This window comes from Triplophysa dalaica, chromosome 12 (genome assembly GCF_015846415.1).
Source record: "Triplophysa dalaica isolate WHDGS20190420 chromosome 12, ASM1584641v1, whole genome shotgun sequence".
Taxonomy (NCBI): domain Eukaryota; kingdom Metazoa; phylum Chordata; class Actinopteri; order Cypriniformes; family Nemacheilidae; genus Triplophysa; species Triplophysa dalaica.
In genome coordinates, this window is record NC_079553.1 from 19089876 (window position 1) to 19103680 (window position 13805).

Sequence of the window (13805 nt, forward strand, 5' to 3'; positions counted from 1 at the left end):
CTGCTATTAGAAAAATGTGTGACGAAATGAATCCTCAAAATCACTTTACATGTGTAACCTTACGGACTATATTTTTAATTAGATACTTTTTCAATTTATCAAATCAGATGCTGGACAACTTTTCACACAAAAACACACAGTTAAAAAGATTACGCACACTTATATCACTGTGCAGCAAACTATGATCACGTCACTACGCTTTCAGAAGTGAAGTACTGTATTTACTGTATTTCATTTGTCATGATAAAAAACAACTTTGCCATACACTTATTTAGAAAATGGATTCTTTGTGATGATATAATGAAGAGGAAATGACCGTGATGCTTTAGGAATGAGTCAAATGTATACAGTAGCTCACCGTTCTCAAAAAGACAGAAGCATGTTGTATATATTCTTTCTTGAATATATATACATTCGCTGGGATGTGTACAATAAGACAAGAGGAATGGGGAAATGTACATACACTTTTGACAAAACTAAACAGCATTAACAGTGTTTTGAATTGTTCAACGGTCGTTCAACCTTGTGGCAAGTAATTTTGTTCCACATCACATTAAAAGTTATTTAAAAATGAAAGACCATCAAAGTATTCTAGATATGACGTTTAAATGATGCATTGCATCTTTTATATTTTTTCTCGTGTATGAAGTCCAACAGCACGGTTTTATCAACTAGCAAAACATATTTTACCAGTACACATGTTAATGTATATGTGAACCAGTTTCCATCCTTATGTTAACACAAGGCCGAGCCGATTCAGGTTTGTCAATGTCAGAGAGCCTCGGTAATGTTCAGAGGAACCCTGATGTGTTAGTGATGGTTTCTAACAGGAAGGTTAATGGGACGGACGGTGGTAAGAATGGTTCTACCTGAGCTCCTCCAGCTGACTGTCATGAGGCTGACTGTGTCGTGTTCGAGGTAAGGTGAGAAAATGACTGCAGGCAGATGGAGAGAACACATGGATTTTCCAATAGGAATAGAAATGGAGAGATTTAAGGAGAGAGAGGATTGTGATTTCATTGGAATTGATTGTAGATGTATGAACCCGAACCCTTTGTGGACGAAATGTGGTTACTGACACCAACATGCTCACATCTTTACGGTAATTGTGTCAAGATCATCAATACATTAATAATAATGCCATTAAAAACGTCATATCTTGCGATCCTAATTTTTGAAGTATGGTGTTTAAATTGAAGAATTGGGTAATTCTTGACCTGCACATAATATGAGTCTTAACATGTAATGTATTTATACATATCATTCATAACCGTTTGTAATATGAAGTTATAATATTATTTATATAATATTACAATATGCAGAATACAGAAATAGATTTGTTTTTCACTGAAGGTCTTGTTGTATGTAGTGCTGTTGAATCTAATGTTAAATTCAAAAGCATAAACAGATTCGGATGTAAAAAAGTAGAGAATAAGACCATTCTGACCTCTGAGAAGGGGGCACGCTGGGTGACCGTGATCGCGCCCGATTGAAGTCTGCTGATCGTGAGCAATGATTGGACGATAAAACCTGGTCTGGCACAGAGAGGGTGGAGCTCTGAAGGTCCCGGCCATTTCTATAGTCTGTAAAAGAGGACAGTATGAAATTAAGGATGAAAGTTATTGCATCTATTCATGTATCTGTATAATGTAAAATACATGTGATGTTTAGTTTTTTCTGTCTCAAACACACATTCTCGTGTGAAAGTGACCTCGGACCGCATGAGTGCACAGACTATATCAGCATCAGTAGATCATTCTGCGATAAACGAGCGCCTGCTAAACACACGGGCCGGAAAACAACTACAGCGGCACAGAGTGAATGAAGAGAAAGCGGCGATCTATAATCCTCTGAATGTTAATCATCTGCTCCCAGTGGAAAACACTGTATCAGCACTTTACAATCGACACGGAGCCAAAATCAATGAAAGAGAGACAGAGGGAGGGTTTCCCTCTCACATAGAGTAGCTATGACTGGAATTTTAAAATGTGCGTGTCTGGCTTGTTCGGACTTCCCTTTCTGCCTGTATTACAGATAAGCAGTTTGACAGCTCAAGTATCTGATGTGAATTGTGTGCAGTAAACGGTACATAAATACTATATCACGACTTTGTAGATCCAGAGTAATGAAGGAAAAAAATATACACTAATAAATGTGCTTTACGATGCCATATAACAACATTTTTTTGTCTAAATGGTTTCATGAAGAACCTTTGACCTTCAAGGAACATTTCTGTTTCACAAAAGGTTCTTTGTGGGGAAAGAAGGGTCTTCTGATTATAAAAGGTCAAGAAACCAAAAATGGTTCTTCTATGGCACATATGTCAGAGTCAAGGCCCGCGGGCCACATCCGGCCCGCGAGAAGGTTTTTTACGGCCCCTGGGATGATCTTGATTTATTATTAGAACCGGCCCGCAGACCGCAGCAAGCCGGCAGCCCGCAGATCTTTTACACGCACCAATACTACATTTCCCACAATGCAACGGTGACGCACCGAGCAGTAGGCTGCTTCATTTCAATATTTATTGGCACAGCAGTCGTCAGCATCACAGTAAAATTAACTTTCAGATACCCATCAAAAATGGCAAAACGGAAGGTGGACACTGAGAACCGGGGGTTTCAAACAAGGTGGGAGTCGGAGTATATGTTCACGGAGGTAGCTGGAAAACCTGTGTCTTGTCTTGAAAATTTGAGCCACTTTCCCAGCTGCCAGACCATGAAAGAGAAGCTCTCTACCAGTGCGTTCCCGAGCGCACAGTTGGCTGATAAAATAGGTATGCTTGCCGCTGACTTTCGACGCCGATTTGCTGACTTTGAAGCACAAAAAAGCAGGTTGGAACTGCTCGGTAACCCATTTGCTGTTGACGTGGAAAGCTCACCACCAAACCTCCAAATGGAGTTGATTGACCTCCAATGCAATGATGCACTGAGGGCAAAATATGCGGCAGTGGGTGCTGCGGAGTTCGCCCGTTTCCTCCCCGACACAATGCCCCAGCTGCGCATCCAGGCTGCTCAAACGTTGTCTATGTTTGGCAGCACATACCTGTGTGAACAACTGTTTTCTTTGATGAACCTGAACAAAACATCACACAGAAGTCGATTTACTGCTGAACACCTCCACTCAATTCTGAGGATTTCCTCAGCTCAGAGCCTTACCCCGAACATTGATGAACTTGTGGAAAAGATGGGACACCACCAAGTATCACCCTCAACCTCAAACAAGTGAACATTACTGTACAATCACATATTTAGAGTTTTTACTCAGTTCAAGTTTAAAAGTTAAAGTTTAATATTTGTTTTCACTGCATGTTACTTCTCCTTAAACAAAGTGTTGTTTTTGATTAATAGATTTTTGCACTTTATTTTATTGTATTTCAATCCAATTATATTTTAAAAATATTTCAGTTGAGTGGATGATAGAAAATTGCTATTATTGTTTTTTTCTTTGAAGTAAATTTAGCCCACTTTTGCTAAAATAGAAAATATAGGCTACTGATGGTGCCTTGAATACCGGTTTCTTTCATTTAATGTTCATGTTATGGGGATTTTTATATAAAGGAAATTTGTCTTTTGTGTCTGTTGAAAATTAAAGATTACTGACAGAGCCATAAGAAAATATTGCTTTATTTATCTGATCATATTGGAATATATTTGTTAGGTTTTCAGTAGGTTCAATTAGGTTCACTAGACTATATGCGTCATTGAAAAATTTTTCAATGAACATTCGAACAGTCCGGCCCTCGGCTTGTAGCTAAATTTTTTATTTGGCCCTCCGTCCATTTGACTTTGACACCCCTGTTCTATGGCATCGCTGTGAAGAACCTTTAAAGCACCTTTATTTTTAAAAGTATACTGTCTTGGCCAAAAGTGATGTATAACTTTGGAAAAGTGACAGCTTTGCTCTTTATTCCAATATATAATTAAACATGTATTAAAACTTTGAATTTATATTTGGCAATTGTTTTTTAAACATATGTCCGAAGCTTACTGAGGCATGAGAGAAAGACTGCAACATATTAAAACATGATAGGATCAACAAATGGACAATTCCAGCGTTATGGATGTGCAGTTTTGCGTTATGGACATGACATAAATTTGCTGAGAGAACGTATTTGTTACAAATAGATTGAACCACCTTGTTAATATTTTACCAAACCCTTGTTGATAGAGTTTAAACATCAAAAATATTAACCCTTTTTTTAAGGCACTGTTTTCGGGAGACAACAAATTTTGTAGGATTAATGAAAATTAGTCAATTTATGAGGAATATGTACATTTATGCATGTGACAATAATGAAAATAGCACTAACGTGACTATGAAATATCATGCACTTAAAATAAAACAAATGCTTTAAAACTTGAAGAGAGACCTCACATGGGTATTTGAATGTTGATGTCTTTGCTGTTAGCATAGTAATAACCGTTGCTAAAAAGGGATTTCCCAAATATTATTAAATGATAAACTGTAATCATTGTATGTTTTATTTTTTGTGAGCCGTGATATACTGTAGTTTGCTTTTCTGCCAAATACATTTGCCCAATAAAAACCTTAAAAGCCACATATCTCTTATTTTAATGGTTAAATCTAATCTGAGAAGCGATAAAAAGCAAATATTGTTCAATTATTTATATTTTGGTTCCTAACATTCTCTAAAATATCTTCTTATGTGTTCTGCAGAAGAAAGAAAGTCACTTTTGGAATGACAAAAGTGTGAATAATTGCTAACTGAACTTTTGTTTTTGGGTGAACTATCCCTTTAAAATTGAACCCGGCCCTTTGAAATTCTGTGAGATGTTGGTCCTCAATAACAGAGAATAACTTTATATTGAAGGAATTAAGCATTCATTCTCTTTATCGGCTCAGTAACAGATATTTTACCTGATACGACACCAACGCCCTCTTCACAGTCGTAGTCTGAAAATTCACTATCACTGATCCTCTGAGACCCTACAGGAGAGACAAACAGAACTTTTAACATCAGTCAAGGATAATGTCATGTGTCTGTTTTTTCAGTATTAGCAGTACACCTTCAAAGCTTCAAGTGGTAAAGATACTATATGCACTCGCTTATTTTAGACCACTTACAGGTAACCAAATATGTCAGTCAGATGTCTCTCTTGCTCTTTTTATATCACAATACAAGAACACGGTGTTCTGGGTCTCGTATTAAGCGAGAAAATGGATCTTCTTTTCACTTCGTTTTAGTCATGAGGAATAAACCTCACGGAATGCTGTTCCTGAGCGCGTAACGCTGACGCTTGTCGAGTTTGACACTCTGAGGCGGCCACTCCATCATTCATCTCACATTGAGAATGAAAGCTAATCTGCCGTACTGCCTCAAAGAACTCCAACTCGCGGTCATCCACCGAGCGGACGCTCGCGCTTTTATGGGGATAACAACCCAGCAATAAACCTTCTTCGGTGCTTTCCATCTCTTTCATAAGGCTGTCGTCTTTTTTGCCCCATGTTGATCTGGGTTTCATAAATCTCTCTGTCTATAGCACTAAATCAAACACGCGAAGATGTGTCAAAAGAGATTCGTGAATTTAAAAAGTTCCAGTTCAAGCAGTGGACATGTTTTTGGGATCTGATGGGATGCATATAGTATGAGCTCTATCATTTTAAGACTGTGCTTTTAAGTTAAATGCAGTTTGTATAAACATTTTCTGTGCAATGCATCAGATTTACCAAAGAAAATACGCAAGAGTGCATGCCAGAAAAATTACTACTTGGTATTTCTTATATTGTAACCCACAAACTGGCAAAAAATAGTTTGAAGGTAATCCTTACCTCCTTAAAAAACAGTAAATGTAAAACCACAAAGAGAAATCTCACTCTTACTACTTCAAATTTGGATGCAATACACGGTACAACCAAAAACAACCAGCAAAGCTAAACTAAAGTGTGTTAGTTTAGCCTTTTAGACAACATATTCTGTTACAGTATTCAGAGTTTAATAATGTTCAATATGAAGAAGAAAAACTCTAGGACTGGGCGGTATGACAAAACAAACGCATCGACATTTGCAGAGATTGCTGCTTATTTGTGAGCCAAACTGCTTTACATGCTTCTCATGAGAGAGAATAAGACGGATGAATGCAATACAAACAGCAATCGACATACAGCAAAGTCATCAAGATTATGAAAATGTTTATGATGGTGTGGAATCTAGTTGCTGTAAACGAACTCAATTGTGATTTCAGTCATACCGCCCGCTCTTACCGCAAATTCAAAAAAACAATACACAGATGTGTGTGAGCAGTACTGTATTGTGTATGTCGGGACGATCTGCAGTAAAGAGGAATAAACTGCAGCACGGGGGGGAATAAGAGGGCATTGTGGGAAAGTGTGGCGGAATGGGTACATGGTCCATTTCATTCTGTGTTCATTTAGTCTTTCACAGGAGTGAGAGGGAGAACAGGGTGGATCCAGTGTACAAACACACAGATGAGCATGCAGCGTTCTTTACCTGATGCGTATGAATACTGGCCTTTGGCTGCAGAAATAATGAGGTCAAGAAATAAAATAAATGAATGCAGGACACTGATAACCAAATGCCGAAGATGATCTGGACAGAGGCTTGTTTGAACGTGTGCAAAGGTCAGATACATACTCTCGCAAGAGTATGTTTCTGGCCTGATACTTTATAAAAGTATTATGTTATTCTTCTGTCACATTCACTATATTTCTATTTGCACATTGCAATGATTTTATATAAAGTGAGAGTGAGAGACATACTCTGAAGTCTGCGTGAGGGACTGTCTCCATGCAGTGCTCTTCTCTGCAGGCAGGGGGAGCTCTTGGGTAGGGGCACTGATGACACATCATGTGTTTGGAGTTTGTACCAGTGTGGCTCATCATCCAGCAATGCTGTTTCCAACTCAATGAGGATCTACAGAAGATTGAAAAAAATGTAAACTATATCTTAGATACATTGAGCTTATTCAGTGTATTAAAATTGTTACCTTTTTAGATATAGAATTTTAAATAAAGAAATAAAATATAGAAATATATACATTTCAATTATATATATTTTCACTATAAAATTTTGAGAAAAATGAAAAATTATGTTGTGGCATAAAAATCTTTTTAGTATTACATAAAAAAATCTTAGTACTGTAATTAAATATATAAATATACAATTGAAGTATATGAAGGCGTGAAAAAATTAAGAGACCATTCCAAATGTTATTTTTATTAGCATTTAATCAACATTTTATTTGAAATTTGGGAGAAATTTTGTTCACAGAATGAAACAACAATGATCAGTTTCCCTAAACACATAAAAGTAAATTCAGAAAAACTGAGAATGGTTTTTTTTTTCGATGGCTGTAAATGTAATACTGAGAAATTATGTTTTGGCATAAAAATATGTTAGTACTACATTCTTAAAATATTTATATTACATAGCTTTTGCATTTTAAAGCAACTTAATGTTATAAAAATAGCGCCACTAAGGACGATATTCTTTTAGCAAAACACATCACAAAATTGTATTTGCTAATAATATCTGTTACCAACGTTCATTGTGTTTCTTACCTCTCCCAGGAACTCGCTCTCTTCCTCTCGCACCCTGGCCTGATCCCACAGCGTGACCTCCAGCATGCGTTCCCTGAACTCTCGCCGGTGGACGGGAGAATACATAAAGGTCTGGTTCCATTTGGGCTCAAGTGATTTCTTTACCGTTTTTGTTCTTCTTTTGCTTTTGTCACTGGAGAAACAATTATTCAAACTGTTTTTATTTACCATCATGAAAAAGAACCCAGGAACAGACACTAAACACTGCAACCTCGCTGCAACCTTGAAGAGATTGGATTACTGCATACTGTATACTTTTTTGTAAATATATGCAACAAACAGTATGAGGTTCAGTCAGAGCTGTGACATTATTTCTCATCTCTACTGTCTGCTCGATGTTGTAGACAAGAAAAAAGCTTTTGAAATTGTTGTATGCTACATTGGCTATGTTTACATGCACCCATTTTTGTCAATCCGAATGAATTCAATCTGATTACAGATCATTTCAGTGCAGTTTACATGTCCCCTAAATGTTGCAATACGATTCAAAAACATGTTTACATGTTATATTCGGAGAAAAACTTCTGCGCAAGCGCACATATAGGGTTGCCAGATTCACGTAACAAGTCCAGTCCAACGGCTATTGAAATGGTCCATAGGCTATTCAAAACGATCCAAAAACTAGCTCAAATAATCTGGCATAACTCAAATACCAACATCTGATGAACAACATTCTTCCTCTTTTGACCCATGGTAAAGAAACAACTGCGAGAACTGCCTTGTACTTTAAATGTAGCAGGACCTGCCAACTCTGCGCAAGGGTGTAACATCTCACTTCAAACTTCGTCTTTGGATGGATGTATAATGCCAATAAAGTGCTTATTTTCACATTTAGAATGAAAACGAAGTTGTCGAATAATACAATGTTCTCTCTTTGCTTTATGTTATGTTATAAAATAACACACAGAAGCACAGAAGCTCTTAAAGTACAAGTAACCCAATCTCACCTTCTGTCAGGGAGGAAGTAGATTTTCACGTAAGGATTCCGCGGTCGTCCGTCTTCCCTTGAAGACAGGTCCTTCGCCCCCAGAATGGTGACGATGAGCTGATGGCCGACTTTGTCATACCACAGTTTGACCTGTAGGGGGAGAAAGATGAGAGTCCGATTAAGATGAACGTAGACTTGATGTGCTCAACTGATCCGTCTTGTCTGTAGGCTCTGACCAATCCCATTTTACCAACTGATCCTGTCTGACATCATTTTCTTTTCTAAAGCTTTATCAAAATCCTTGGAAAAGCATATGCTGGATGGAAGTACTTGATAGACCTCTTATCAAAATATGTATGACATCATTGAGAAATTTGACAATTGCTCTTAAGTATCATAGTAAGTATGCTGTAGATACATTAATGTTATTGGTTCAAATTGCATCAAAAAACTATTGCCTCAATTCAGTTGACTGTAAAAAAACACATGAATACATAGTATTGATTTCACAGTAAGCTTCTTTAGTCAAGCTTAAAAACCAGAGGACGTAATATGCATTCTAACATAGCAGTATTTTACATTCTAGATGCATGACAAAACAAGCTTGCTGCCCATGCAAGTATGGATGTGCCTAAAAATGCTTAGAAGTCAGACACACACATAAATAACAAATCATAATCTAGATCTTCTAAGCCCAGAGGCCACACTTGCTTTAATTTTAAAGAAATGCTTTAAAGGTTTAATACAAACACTGCCTCCTCAGGCCAAACTGTGAAACGTGCAATAATATGTAAGAAAAAAGAAAGGAGTTAAACAAATTGCACCAGTTAGCAATCCCAAAACGCCTAGCATGCCCTGTGCATTAAGTCTAAAATATTCTTTAAAATCATCTGAACACATCCTTACATTAGAAAAGTGTTTCTGTATAGTAAAGTGCGGAACAACTGTAAAAACTAGTACATGCACCACATTATTCTGTATATTTAAAGGAAGGGTTATCGATTTCTGAAAACTGTTGTTGTTATTTGAAATCGACAACAAAACACATTTCTAAAAAACAGGAACACGGCCATTCCTACATTGCTCCACCGTCAAACGTGCTCTGCAATGCAGACATGAAATGTCTTTCTCTGCTGGAAAGTCTTAACATAGTACCACAGGTCCTGACGCGTCTCCGCTGGACAGTCTTTATAATAATGCGGGTCCTAGCTCCTGCCTGACTTTTATTCTTGTTTTAATATTTAAAATCCACAGACCCCTTACTTTTATGTGATAAATAAGACATTGCTCTTTCGACAGTCTTTCTAGTGCCCGATTGCTCTCTTCCCTCCCACAACATGAGCGGAAACGCCCCGTTAATGCTGATTGGCTACAAGTGTGTTTTGGTACTCGGCCCGACTAAAATGCTAACCCTGCCTTTAAAAGAAAGTCGCTATCAAAACAGTTACTTTATTTATTTTGGTACCACTGGTTACAATTTGCTTTTTGCCGCATCTCTGCACTTGAGAAACATAAAACAGAGATCGTTTACTGTGCTATAAATCAGCTGATTTGCAAACTTCAATTACACTGAATCACTGCATTACCCCGCCCTCATGACTTTAACCACACCCCCTATCCAAGTCTCCGCCTTAGCTGAGATCAACACCGAAGTTTTAAAGGGGTCATATGCCGCGACTATGTGTTTTTCTGTGTCTTTGATCTGTTTGTCTTTGCCCACGTAAAATCACAAAAATTTAAGTATTGAAACAAAAGATGCATTCTATCTAAAAGCGTTTGCTCAATCAGACCTGCCTGAAACGCCTCGTGTAACCACACCCCCACGAATGTATCTCTATCTCACACAAACTCTGTATGATGTATATGGTTGTTTGTTTATAGTCTTTACGACGTTGTATATAAAAGGTAAAACAGTCAGCTATAGTTTTTAACTACTTAACATAATATTCTTTTTATAAAAACTTACCAATTCTTTACATCCTGCTCAAATCGCGCTGGCAAAGTTAATGTATCGTCTTGATCATCTTCATTTTCCATATCAGATTCGGGCTCGTATTGATATAAGGAAGCATTGATGACATTTTGTCACCTGTAAATACAATTGCTTTGGAACCTGATGTTCCGAATACGGTAAGAGGCGCTACATTTCCATGAAACGCTGTAGTATTCGACCAATCACTACGCACAAACCAACTGGCCACGCTTTTCAGAGCGATGAGCTTTGTAAAAAATCAGCGTGTTTCAGAGAGGCGGGGCAAAGAGGAGACGCATACACGGTTTGTGGAAAATACAGCGTTTTTAACCTTAAAACGTGTATACACATTACATTACATCTTTAAAAAAACGATAATATTCATTTCAGCCATGTCCTTTGACCCCTCTTAGAATAACCATTTTAGCAATGTCGTAAAATATCTTCCTTTATGTTCTGCAGAAGAAAAAAGTTTTTTTTCCAAGTCCAGGTTTGAAATGACAACAGGGTAAATAAATGATTTATATTTTTGGGTGAACTATCGATGTAGCTTTCTCGCTTCAATGTCCTTTTGTCAGAAACAAATTATTTTAAAATTTTAAAACTCCAAAAGTACACTGAATCCGTTTCATTTCTAACAGTGTGGACGTGTATCAGAATTCAATAGAGTTTCATGTTACATGGAAAAAGAATCAAATTTTATGTCCTCACATAATCTGAATCATTAAAACATTTAGAGAGACACAGTACCCCTCTGCCCGGGGTAAATGTCACGTCACAGTAACAGGTGTTACTGTCCATCATTACTCCTTGTTTGTAGAGAGTCAAGTGTTTTTTTTATATTTTGATCTATTTTATTACATGCACATGCTTTGTGGCTTATAACAACATTACAAAAAGATACAAATATATCTAAAAAACAGATCACAAGCAAAGACTATTTTAAACACGCAAACGGAAATAAAGTCGATAATGCAGTCGTTTTCCTGCTGCGCATTATCCATAAGATTTAAAGAACTAAAGCAATGCAATAGTGTGTCTTATAAACAGGAATGGTTACCTGGACTCTAGGGTTAAAAGGCTCAATTCTTCTACTAAGGCTTTGGCTCTGGGTAAGAAAAAGTGAATGAAAAAAAAAACAATGATGAGAAATGTTATAAACTTAAAACCTGAAATGACAAAACCAGTTGTTAATGCAACACTAGGGAAGCCAAGCAGGAGACTCAATTTAAAGATGTTCTTTCACATAGGAATCTTTTGCTTTTCTTTACATTCACCTCCATTCATGTTACAGTCTATTTTTTCTCTTCGAATTCAGCAGAATATTTTTGTCTTTAAGTCTAATGGGTGAACTGCTATTAACATTGAATCTCCCGCTTAGCAAATACACAATAGCTAGATTTTTATTTAACACACAAACACACGTACGGTACACGCCATATAGTGTTAGAATGGTCAGATTCAATGGGATACAGAAGAAGAGTATGACAAGTTTAGGAAAATGTTGAAAAATCGTGATATAAATTGATCAGCCAGGCCAGTAAATAGGTGATATTTGTCTGTCAATAATACAGGATCTCGCTTATGTCAGTTCCAAAATAAAACAACAACACATTCAATAAACTTTGATTTTAATTCCTTTCAATTCAAACACAAGACTGAGCAAATATGATTATGGTAAAAAGATAATACTATCAAGATCCCAACGATCATTTTCCACATATGCACAGTCAAATATTTTAAAATCATGAAATCTGCTTTTGTCGCTTAAGACAAATAAAATAAACATGAATGTAAGTTGTGTAAAAGTTCATATTTTAATGTATTGATGTTATATCAGGCATTCACTTGCTTTTTTCTCTATACATTAGTATCACTTATCAGACATTAACAAACCCATACTGTTTAACCTCTAGTTGAAAACATCCATTCTTTTCTTTCCCAACAGCTTTAAACAGAGAACAACCTGCACTTCATTTATATTGCTTAAATCAACCCGCTTGTGCACTTTACACCAGAGTTAATCATGTTATACAAGCAGACAGGGTATTTTTACAGTCGCACAATGGACTTCATGAGAGCTGAATGTAATCTGATCAGGTGTGGAGAGACTATAGCAGAGGAGGTCTCGCGTTATGTTTGCCAAACTTCCAATGAGCATTAAAGAGGCAAGGATAACTCATACTTAAATGACTGTCCATTAATGTCGGTTACACTGTGAATGTAATACTAGTAACATTCTCATAAGAGCGGGAAACCAATTGTAAAATGTCTTTTTTATATAATAGAGAACACCAAGTCCTTTGCAAATAAGAGAAGTATTGTGAACTTACTGTAAGCTGTCCCGATAAATACTGAGGGGCGTCCCGCAGCATGCCGGGACTCATGGGAGACGTGATGGATATGGATGGCCGATCCATCTTTTGTGACTCAAATGAACTGGAACCTAAGTAGACATTCATTGAAGGGAAAATGCATATATGAGACAGAAGAACAGACGCTCAGTTTACTGTAAAAACACAAAAAATAAATAGAAAGGTCTTGTCAGATGTCGAATAGAGTTTTTGCTGAAAGGTTTCATGTTTTGCTGAATTCAATCATCAATGTCATCGCTGTGAAAAAAAGTACTGAAAAATCTGTAAATAAAAACTTATGGTACATTATAACTTTCAAAACAAAAAAGGAAATTGGAATTTAGGAATCAGAATAAGAAAGATCAAATTAAGTTTATAAATCATAAACTAATTGTGACGGTGTGGAGTCAACCTTTTCAATTCAGCACATAAAAGTCAAGGTAATAGATTTGATTATACCAAGTAACCAATACTGTTTAAAAATCTTTATATATCTGATATGAACTGCTTTGGAAAAAAACTTAAAATTTACGGTATACTGCTGTTCTACATCAAAATCTTTTCATGAAGATTTAAGAAATACAAATATGTTCAAAATGTTCTGCATTTCCACCAGCTACTCACTGGACTCCAGTTGTGAATGTGTGCTTTCTGGTATCCTGGGTATATCTCTGCAATGACAAAACTTAATTTTACTTTATTACTTAATTTTATTATTAATAGAAAATGTACGGATACAAATGTATTTAACATATTGAAATGTTTTTTTAATACTAAAAAACAAAACAAAAGCTCAGAAATATATCATACCCAATGGGTCGTGCGACCACTAGTTCCACCTGAGGCTCTGGCTTTGAGTCTAAAATGATATTGTAAACTTCTTTAAATGTGGCTCCTTGCAACTTTCGGCCGTTCCACTCTAGGACCTGGTCACCTATGAAACAAGCACAATCTTTGATCAAAACACTCACAA

The 13805-nt window shown here is 36.6% G+C and overlaps 1 protein-coding gene across 17 annotated transcripts in view; it reads right to left on the bottom strand.

Moving 5' to 3' along the window:
• rims2a (regulating synaptic membrane exocytosis 2a) overlaps positions 1-13805 on the bottom strand; it is a 132345-nt gene that overhangs the window by 54039 nt on the left and 64501 nt on the right. For 8 of the 17 annotated variants that reach the window (XM_056762346.1, XM_056762344.1, XM_056762343.1 and 5 more), the window contains 11 exons: positions 13643-13766; positions 13457-13503; positions 12812-12924; positions 11539-11586; positions 8526-8656; positions 7540-7732; positions 6739-6892; positions 6470-6496; positions 4879-4947; positions 1448-1583; positions 870-935 (listed from right to left, as the gene is read on the bottom strand). In XM_056762346.1, coding sequence (XP_056618324.1) covers positions 870-935; positions 1448-1583; positions 4879-4947; positions 6470-6496; positions 6739-6892; positions 7540-7732; positions 8526-8656; positions 11539-11586; positions 12812-12924; positions 13457-13503; positions 13643-13766 — 1108 coding nt within the window. The remainder of the gene's footprint in view (positions 1-869; positions 936-1447; positions 1584-4878; positions 4948-6469; positions 6497-6738; positions 6893-7539; positions 7733-8525; positions 8657-11538; positions 11587-12811; positions 12925-13456; positions 13504-13642; positions 13767-13805) is intronic. The other 9 variants (XM_056762348.1, XM_056762352.1, XM_056762356.1 and 6 more) reach the window with 6 other exon arrangements.